The following is a 10,878-nucleotide window of genomic DNA, read 5'->3' as shown; positions in this document are numbered from 1 at the left end:
ATACTGAACCTCTAAATCATGCACTGAGAAATCCTCCTTCCGAGCCATTCACTGGCTTGACATGTAGACAGGCACCCTATCATTACACCAACACCATGCATAGCCTCAAAACCATAGGAATTACCGATTCTGATATGAAATGACAGAACCTCCTTCCGCAAGAAGACGATAATAACTTGTTTGAGTGCGCAGGGAGAAACATCCTGCTCCACGTCTGTAGTACCACTGAAAATCCTCAATGCCCAATTGACACGAACGCTCAACATCATATAAGAATGAGTAGGAACGAAATAAAGGCACAAGCCTTAATGGAATCAAACCGCATGATAAAGGAATTAATAAGGGAAATGCTCCTAACAACCCTACAGCCTCTAGAAGATAAGTACAGACATCTCCGTACCGACCCGCAAGACTCTACTAGACTTGCTCATGACTCGTGAAACTTAAGTGAACCTAGTGCTCTGATACCATATTGTCACGACCCAAAATCCACTATAGATCGTGATGGCGCCTAACGCCGCCGTCAGGCAAGCCAACAAAAAATTACTAATTCAATTACCTATCTTAATTACCTTTGAAATCAAAATTTCCATTAACTAATTAGTATAAAATAGGATTTACAGAGTGAACCAATGATGGTTATGTGAACTACCATACCAAACATCCAGTAGGAATCCCCAAAACTCGGTGTCACAAGTGCATGGGCATCAACTAGGAAAAATATGATAAATGCAACATCTGTCTAGAATACAAATTACACAGTAGTATATAAATAACTTTGACAGAGACTCTATAGCTGCAGATTCGTAGCATGGAATGCAGCTCACCGTAAGTTCCCACGATAGCTACGCCTCTGCGCCCAAAGGATCACTAGACATACATGTTTCTGCACAAAAATGTGCAGCAAGTGTAGTATGAGTACATAAACAACGTGTACCCAGTAAGTATCAAGTCTAATCTCGAAGAAGTAGTTACGAGAGGGCGACTTTGACACTCACTATGGGTCAATAATATTAAAATAGAAATATTTAAATGGACATGATTTATGTGAATAACAATAATTTTCTTAACAAGCGAAAATAAATAATTCTTTCAAATTCAATAATTTCCACATTTATCAATTAGCTTCACAAGATGCAATAAAATGTCAATGTATCATGTAATTATTATTATTAGGCACGATTTCTGCCGAGGTCGTACGACCCGATCTAGAGTGTCGTGTACACTGCCGAGGGGCGTGCGACACGATCCATAGATACATCTATACTATTGAGGCGTTCGGCCCGCTCCACAAGAAAGGAGGACATTTTCTTATGAACCTCTAGAATGAGAAGTTATTATAAGGCTAACACATAAGGGTGTACAACTCCTATTAATAATCAAGTAATTTGCACAAAAATTCAAGTATGTGAAATTTCGATCCTTTACTATTTCCTCTAACAATTTTCAATATAATTCCAGCACTTTAATTAATAAGGGATGTAATTATTATAATTAATTCATAATTTAAGTCCTAAACTACCCGGACATAGCATAATTAATAGCTATGCACGGACTCTCATCACCTCGTGTGTACATACCCCCACAATTAGCAATAATTATTAATTTAAATCACCTATGGGGTAAATTCTCTCTTACAAGGATAGACAAGAGACATACTTTGCTCCGAAGTACCATAACCAGCTCCAACGCCACTCTACACCTTGAACTGATACTTGTCGATCCAAAACTATGCAAACAATGTGAAAATCAATCAATATGTGTTTTAATACCCATAACTAATCAATTTAAACACTTTTCAATTCTGCTCGAAAAGTCGATAAAATCCACCCTCGGGCCCACCTGCTCGGATTTCAAAATTTTTCGCACCTGCGGTCTCGATTTTATGAGATAAAACTCGCTCCTGTAGAAGTCCATGGCCAGAAGCCCATCGCACTTGCGGAAGTTCTTCCGCTCTTGCGCAATCGCAGGTGTGATACATCCACGTGCATCTGCGCATCTTCCACACCTGCGGTAGTGGCGTCACTTCGACGCACACGCAGGTGCGCTGCTCGACCCCGCTCCTGCGACTTCACGCCCATGCTGCCCATGTCGCTTATGTGAGCTTCTTCTCGCTTCTTCGAGGCCTCTTCTGCGGTCAAGCCTCTGCAGAAGCGATAACACCAGAATCAGATTTTTCTGGTATTTGCTCATTCCAAAATCTGATCTGTTAAGCATCCGAAACTCATCCGAGGCCCTGGAGCCCAACCAAACATACCAACAAGTCCTAAAACTTCATACGAACTTAGTCGAGCATTTAAATCACATCAAAAAATGCTAAAACTCGAATTACCCTCCAATTCAAACTTAATAAACTTTGAAACTTTAAACTTTTACAATTGATATCGAAACTTATCAAATCACATCCGATTGACTTTAAATTTTGCACACAAGTCATGATTGACATTGCGAACCTACTCCAACTTTCGGAATAGGAATCCGACCCCGATATCAAAAAGTTCACTCCCTGTCAAACTTCTCAAAAAGCATCCAAAAGTCCAACTTTTGCCAATTGACGCCAAAATGACCTACGGACCTCCAAATCAACGTCTAGACACGCTCCTATGACCAAAATCACTATATGAAACTATTGGAACCTTCAAATCCTGATTCCGAGGTCATTTATAAAATTTTCAAACCTTAGTAAATTTTTTAACTTTAAGCTTCCGAATTTAGAATTTTTCTTTCCCAATCAACTCCAAACGTCCCGAAATTCGATTCCGACCATACATGCAAGTCATAAAACCTGAAGTGAAGCTACTCATAGCCTCAAATCACCGAACGACGTGCTAGAGCTCAAAATGACCGGTCTGGTCGTTACACTTGTAAGTTCAACGATTAAGGCCCAAACAGTAATTCCATATCAAGTTTGACTGAAACAGAAGATAATATCTCTCAGAAATTTTCAAAACAATGATATATGACAACTATAGTACAACAATAATGAAATCAATGCATCCTCTCAGAGCAATTGTCACTCAATCCTTCTATTCACTCCTACCTCACAATCACTCTACACTCGGCACTCGCACTCAGTAGGTACCTACGCTCACTGGGGGTGTGTACAGACTTTGGAGGGGCTCCTTCAGCCCAAACGCTATAATCCGGATAGACAACTCACGTGTTGCATGGACAACTCACATGCTATAGTATAAATATCTGGATCTGCACGAATAATTCATGTGCTGCACGGACAACTCACGTGCTATAGTATAATATCTGGATCCGCACGGACAACTCACGTGCTATAGTGTAACATTTCACAATCAGGCCCTCGGCCTCACTCAATCATAAATCTCTCCAGTCTCTCGGGCTCTCGGTAATCATGAAAATCAGCCCTAACAGAAATGATATAATGTATCAACAAGGAACAATAGAGACTGAGATAAAATAAATAAGTAAACTGTGACTGAGTACAAAACAATAATTTAGCAGATAATTCAATATTTACACGACCTCTGTGGGTCCCTACAATGCCAACACATAATCTAAACATGATTAGTGGTTCAATTTCTCAACTACATGGAGATTGTACAGATAACAACAAATTATTCAACTACACACTTCCATGGAATTTGACAAAGTCACAATTCCTATGGTGCATGCCCACACGCCCGTCACCTAGCATGTGCGTCACCTCAAAACCGATCATGTAACACAAGATTCGTGGTTTCATACCCTCAGAGCCAAATTTAGAACTGTTACTTACCTCAAACCGTATAATTCTTTATTCTGCTATGCCTTTGCCTCGCGAATCGGCCTCTAAACGACTCGAATCTAGTCACAAATAATTTGATTCAGTCAATACAAATTATAGGAATTAATTCCATACGAAAATATAATTTTTCCAACAAAATCCAAAATTTTACTCAAAAATCATTCGATGGGCCCACGTCTCGGAACCCGACAAAAGTTATAAATATGAATGCCCTTTCAACCACGAGTCCAACCATACCAAAATTACTAATTTCCGATAACAACTCGTCCAAGATTGTATAAAGATATTATTTTTTTCACGGTGTTTGATTTTTTGTATTAAAATGAGATATACAGTATATAATCTAAAGGCAGAATAGCGTGGGAAACCTTGTACTTGTTTCGGATTGTCATCCTCATCTCTTTAATCCACAAAGTTCCATCCAAACACCTCAGCTTAATTAAAATAAAAATTTTAAACCCTTTTGACTATTGACCGAGCTTATGTGGCATTGATATGGCTAAAGTGGACAAAATGAGTGATTTACACGCACATTCAGTGCGAATTGATGATTTTACTCTATTAAAAATATAAAAATTAGAAAATTAATAAATAAAAAAATACTAGCATAATACCCCTCCCCTTCGTTCCCCTCCACCCTACTCTTTCCTTTTTCATATCCCCCCTCCCCATTTGTTCTGTCGCACCCTCCCCCCTCCCCAAAACCCCTTCTTCTATTTTTCTTCTTCTTCTTCTTCTTCTTCAGATTCTTCAGATCCCCTCCCTTCCCCTTTTCTTCATCCCTTCTTTCATTAGATTTTTTCCTTGGTGAGTATTTCTTCTATCACTATGTCATCTTCCCCTTCTCTATGGCTCCTCCATTTTTTTCAGTGGACTAAGCTTTCAAATTTTTCACAGCTCTTCAAAATTGAGGTAGAGGAATAAGTCAAAATTCAAAAGAATTAATTCTCTGCTCTTGTATTTTTCATGGATGGATAACTTTCTTTAAAATAGGAGTGAATGTGAGGTTATAAGAAAGAAGAATTGATATTGGAGGTGGTGGTACTCATGGTGAAGGAGCCATGTCAGATGTCGTGATTCTTTTAAGAAGGATGAGTGGGTGGGTTTGAAGAAAGGAGGAGGGTTTTTCTTTAATTTTAATTTTTTTTTCCCGTTTTTCTTTTATTTTTTTTATTTATGAAATTAGAATTTTGTTAAACAATAAGAAAATTTAATTATTATTTTGGCATAGAATCTGACGTGGATGATGGCTTGTCATCTACATCAAGCAAGTGATCATCACACGAATCCAAAGGAGTTTAAAAGTCTTGTTTTGATAAAGGTGAGGTGTCTATATAAAACTTTGTGGAGTATAGAGACCGAGATGACAATCTGGAACAAGTACAAGTGTCTCCAAGGCTATTCTTCCTAATCTAAAATATATGTTTAGTTTTAAACTGCATACATTCTTAATTTCAAGTGCATAGATAGCCATTCTTAGAGATGCTATTTAGAGATCTAGTCAGTACTTATTTTGTTTTGAAATTTTAAAAAATCTTAACTTCGAGAGAATTCAGGACATATTGTCCCAACTGAAAATCTGATATTTAGGACGCACTGGCTAATTCTTAAATATCAGCTTTAGCGTGGCTAGCTGCTGTCATTTCTACTAAAGAAAGGCTTGGGAAGAAGGATAATTTAGTCACTTGGATTGTTTAATCCATATACATATAACCCATAAGGAAGAATTGAACCAAACAATAATAATAATAATAATAATAATAATAATAATAATAATAATAATAATAATAATTCATGTACTTTCAACACAAATTATAAATTTATGTGTAAAAATCTATTAAAATTATAATAAATAGTTAGATATAAACTCATAATTTTAATAATATAATTGGTTTAATATTAAGAACCTTAAAGATTAAACTTAAAAAAATTTAAATCTTGAATGGACATCGAGATGACGTATGTAAATGATCAGGATGACGGGCAGGCAATGGCCAAAAAATGAATAGGTTAGAGATTTTGGCATTTAACTAGGGCAGAAAAACTCTGTACTAGTACTAGTGCTAGACATTTTCTTGTGGATTTACGTGGATGAGGGAACTTAATTTGGCCAATACATTGCTTATGAAACGGAAGGAAGAAAATAAGCTGCTTCACCAAAAAGGATTCAAAGTCAATGAGCACTATCTTTAGGAGTCTTCCATCAACAAAGGTGTGCTATGCTATCTACTTGTAATTATACTATTCTCCAATAACAAGTGGGGTCACTGTGAATGCCATTATTATATATATTTTCTGCCGTATATAACTCTGACACGTTTCAACTAGGAAGCATCCTTGACTAACAACAAATAATATACGCCACCAATAAATATGTGAGATTTCCAATTGAGATTGCTTCTATTTTTAATGCTTTAAATAACTTATTTTTTTAGTAGTGGGAAAGGAGCGGAGGGGTAGCGGACCGTGTGGTTAAGAGACTGTTTCCGATAAATCTTCAATTCCTTCTTTCCAAGAACTCTTCATCTTGCTTTTGGGGTGACTCGAACTCACAACCTCGAGGATTCTCACCACTCAACCAACCCGCTCTTGTCTCAAATTACAAGTATATGGAGTAATAATAATTGAATTCACGTGCTCTAGATTCGACTGCAGAGGACATGGTAAGAACATGAGAAGGAAAATATCCGGTGAACTTTTAATTAATCTTAGTTATAAGGTATTCTGTAACAAAAACTAATATATTAGAACCACTAACTCTAGATTAACGTGTACTAAACTACTAAGCTTCCATTTCAACTGATTTTTTGGTACGCAATTGTGCATGAACCAAGGTATTTTAATGTTAAAAAATGCATTTCCATGGAACCTGAATACACATCCCACGAGGGGAAAAAAAGTTTTGGAGATCAAATTAGTTAAGTGTGTATAATAGAAAGATATAGTACTATATTTAGTTGACTGACCCAAAGTCTACGCCACCAGCGAGAAAAAAGATCACATCATGCTTTGCGGTTGAGGATTAGTCTTCTAGCTAATTATTCCACTTAGAACAAACCTCTCTTCTAGATAGAAATACAAAAATAAGCAAATACTGAGAATTGCTTTAATGATTGATTAAGAAGGCTAACAATGAGCCAAGGGAAACTGATTACAAAAAAAAAAAAAAAAAAAAAACAGAATTTGAATAGTATTATGATACTATTACTGTCCATAGTTTATAAGTTAGCAGGGATGAGGGATGCCATTACCAAGCCCACAACATGGTTCATTTTCAACACTCCTTCAATCATCACCCATAGAAAACTATCTTCCTCACAAAGATGTCCAAAACTAAAATAATCCCAGCTCACCAAATCCTTCTCTGCATTTTCACTTTTGTCTTTTTCACCGTTCATGTAAATTCCCAGCCTAGCTCCAATCAAGAAAAAACCATTTTACTTCAACTAAAACAACAATTGTCCACCACTTCTCCTTTCTTCCTCAACCACTGGACTTCATCATCAGACCAGTGCACTTGGCCGGAGATCAGCTGCACACATGATAATTCAGTCAGCGCCATTCGTCTCGTTAATCTCAACATTTCCAAACCAATCCCACCATTTATTTGTGACCTCAAAAACCTCACCTTTCTTGATGTTAACTACAACCTCATCCCTGGTCCTTTCCCTACTCTTCTTTACAACTGTACCAATCTTGAATACTTAGACCTTTCTTTTAACTTCATGAACAGCAGCCTTCCTAATGACATCAACCGGCTTTCGCCTAAGCTTCAGTACTTCAACATAACAGCAAATTTCTTTACTGGTGACATTCCTCCAGCAATTGGAGGTCTAAAACAGCTCAAAGAACTTCAGTTTGCTTCAAACGCTTTCCATGGCTCTTTCCCGGCTGAAATTGGCGACTTGACGAATCTTGAATCTCTGATTCTGAATCTCAATAAGTTTGCACCTCAAGAAATACCATCAAGTTTTACCAAGTTGAAGAAACTCAAATATATCTGGATGAGTGAAATAAATTTGATAGGAGAAATCCCAGAAAGCATTGGCAACATGTCAGCTTTGGAAGTCTTGGACTTATCGGTAAATGGATTGAGTGGTAACATCCCTAACAGTTTGTTTCAGACAAAGAATTTGACCATAGTTTATCTCTACACCAATAGATTGTCAGGAGAGATTCCTCAGATTATTGAGTCCTTCAATTTGGAGGTTCTTGATTTGTCTAACAACAGCTTAACAGGGAAGATACCAGAAAATTTTGGAGAGCTGACCAAAATGACAGGGTTATCTCTGTTTATGAACCAATTATCAGGGAATTTACCAATAGGCATAGGCAAATTGCCAGTATTGGTAGATGTTAAGCTTTTTGGGAACAGTTTATCTGGTGAAATTCCACCGGATTTCGGTCGGTCTTCTATGCTCAGAGATTTCCAGGTTTCCCAAAATCATTTTACTGGAAAATTACCAGAGGCTCTATGTTATAACAAGGTATTGCTTGTGATGCTTGCTTTTAAAAACAATCTTACCGGTGAACTACCAGAATCTCTTGGAAACTGTAATAGTTTGAGGGCCGTTCGAGTTGAAAAAAACAGGCTTACTGGTAAGATTCCTGATGGTTTGTGGACAGCAAAGAATTTGTCAACTTTCTTGTTAAATGATAACTTGTTAACTGGTCAACTTCCAGAAAGAGTGGCATCAAATTTATCTCAGGTTGATATCAGGAACAACCAGTTTTCAGGTGGATTACCAGCTGAAATGGGTACTTGGTACAATTTAATAGTATTCAGAGCAAGCAATAATCTCTTTACTGGTAAAATTCCTGAAGAATTGACTGTTCTTCCAAAGTTAACAGAACTTTTGCTGGATGGTAATAAACTATCCGGGAGTTTTCCGTCGAATATAGTCTCTTGGAATTCTCTTACTACTTTAAAAACCAGCAGAAATCAAATTTCAGGACAAATACCAGCTGCACTTGGCCTTTTACCAAACCTTATTGACTTGGACTTGTCAAGTAACCTGTTATCAGGTGAAATTCCACCTGAGATAGGTAACTTGAAGCTAACCTCACTCAACCTTTCTTCCAATCGCCTAACTGGTAGAATACCGGTTGAGTTAGAGAATGCAGCTTTTGATCGGAGCTTCTTAAGTAACCCTGGTCTTTGTGCAAGTGATCCATCAGTAGGACTTGGCTTTTGCAAGGGGAAAACGGGGAAGTCCGATAAGCTCCCTGTCAAACTTCTTGCTGCTCTTGCAAGTGTAGGTGGAGTAACAGTTCTGGTGGCTGCTCTATATAGTTTGTTCGTGTTGAGAAGCTATAGGAAACGAAAGCAAGAATTGGTTTTGACATGGAAGCTCACCTCATTTCACAAGTTAGACTTCACAGAGGCAGATATTGTACCAAATCTTACTGAGAAGAACACAATCGGGAGTGGAGGATCAGGACAAGTCTACCTCGTGCCATTAAACCGTTCAGGAAACTATGTTGCTGTCAAGAAGATTTGGAATAACCAGAAATTGGATCACAAGCTTGAGAAAGAGTTTCTAGCTGAAGTTCAAATATTAGGCACAGTTCGACACTCCAATATAGTGAAACTATTGTGCTGTATATCCAGTGAAGAGTCAAAGCTTCTTGTCTATGAATACATGGAGAGTAGGAGCTTGGATATATGGCTTCAGCAGAATAAGAGGTTAAGCAATGTTTCTGATTTAGTATTGGAATGGCCTAAGAGGCTGCAAATTGCAATTGGAGCTGCTCGAGGCTTGTGCTACATGCACCACGACTGCTCGCCACCTATTATTCATCGCGATGTGAAATCAAGCAATGTCCTTTTGGATTCTTGTTTCAATGCAAAAATTGCAGATTTTGGCCTCGCCAGAATACTGGCCAAGCCTGGAGATAATACAGTGACAGCAGTGGCTGGCTCTTTTGGATACATCGCTCCAGGTAATTAAGTACAACTATCTTACAATATTACAAGTTCCGATATAGTTGGTCTAGAATATGTTTTTATTTCCATATTGCTTTTTCAGAGTATGCGCGTACAACTAAGGTGAATGAGAAGATTGATGTTTATAGCTTTGGAGTCATCCTTTTGGAACTGGTAACTGGGAAAGAAGCCAATTATGGAGACGAGGACTCGTGCCTTGCGGACTGGGCGTGGCGTCGTATCCAACAAGGATATCCCATAGTCAATGTGTTAGACGAGACGATAAAGGAGCCACAATACTTGGATGAAATGTGCAACGTGTTTAAGCTCGGAATCTTCTGCACTAGCACATTTCCTTCATCAAGGCCGACCATGAAGCAAGTTCTGCAAATCCTGCTCCAATGTAATAATACGCTGGTATCTGGAGAGAAGAAAAATGAAACTGAACGTGATGCTTCACCGCTCCTCAAGAACTCCAGACGGGAGAGGATTGAGGATAATGATGATGTCGGTTTTATATCACTTATATAGGTAGAGGTAAGGCAAGAGTGAGTTGCTCTAGTGGTGAGCACCCTCCACTTCCAACCAAGAGGTTGTGAGTTCGATTCACCCCAAGAGCAAGGTGGTGAGTTCTTGGAGGGAGGGAACCGAAAATCTATCGGAAACAACTCTCTACCCTAGGGTAGGGGTAAGGTCTGCGTACAAACTACCCTCCCCAGACCCTACTAGTCGGATTATACTAGGTTGTTATTGTTGTATATAGGTAGAGATACAGATAGAGATAGTGATAGGCTTTTTAAAATAAGACTCCAAAATAGAACCATGTAGCAGTTTAAAGCATATCTAACGTATGAATTAGTAGTGAAAACTAGATTGTAATGTGTTAGATGTAAAATTCTGCTACCTTTTGCTACAGAAACCCCTTATTCCTTTCAAATGATAATATTTTTTCTTCTTGATTAACAAACTTGCAACAACATACAATAACACAAAACAATTTGAAAGGAACTACCACATGTCAATAAATTAAAATACATATCAGAAAAGGAGGAAGGTATTATATATCTCACCGCTAAGTTCATTAAATCTGCTAAAAGTCCAACAATGAAGTAGCAAGTAAAAGATTACTCCTATCAATAGTTGCTTTTAAATTTCTAGCTACTTTTTAGTCAGAAAAAGGTTTTACACTTTGGAA

The 10,878-nt window shown here is 37.8% G+C and overlaps 1 protein-coding gene across 1 annotated transcript; it reads left to right on the top strand.

Annotated features, from left to right (window-relative positions):
• Positions 1 to 6,719: 6,719 nt before the first annotated feature.
• Positions 6,720 to 10,626, top strand: LOC104118190 (receptor-like protein kinase 5). The gene is made up of 2 exons (XM_070182477.1): positions 6,720 to 9,700; positions 9,787 to 10,626. Exons 1-2 carry the CDS (start codon positions 7,081 to 7,083, stop codon positions 10,212 to 10,214), a joined length of 3,048 nt encoding a protein of 1,015 aa, XP_070038578.1. The 5' UTR covers positions 6,720 to 7,080; the 3' UTR covers positions 10,215 to 10,626.
• Positions 10,627 to 10,878: the final 252 nt, after the last annotated feature.

The sequence above is a fragment of the Nicotiana tomentosiformis genome, chromosome 8 (assembly GCF_000390325.3).
Source record: "Nicotiana tomentosiformis chromosome 8, ASM39032v3, whole genome shotgun sequence".
Classification (NCBI taxonomy): Eukaryota; Viridiplantae; Streptophyta; class Magnoliopsida; order Solanales; family Solanaceae; genus Nicotiana; species Nicotiana tomentosiformis.
Note: the sequence above shows the minus strand (reverse complement) of the source record. Positions and strands in the feature narration are given on the sequence as shown.

What these genes read in the sequence shown, in the direction of transcription:
- LOC104118190 (XM_070182477.1), top strand. Translation starts at nt 7,081, where the DNA reads ATGTCCAAAACTAAAATAATCCCAGCTCACCAAATCCTTCTCTGCATT. An exon ending in TTTTGGATACATCGCTCCAG is followed by an intron (nt 9,701 to 9,786) that starts GTAATTAAGTAC and finishes TTGCTTTTTCAG; the next exon opens with AGTATGCGCGTACAACTAAG.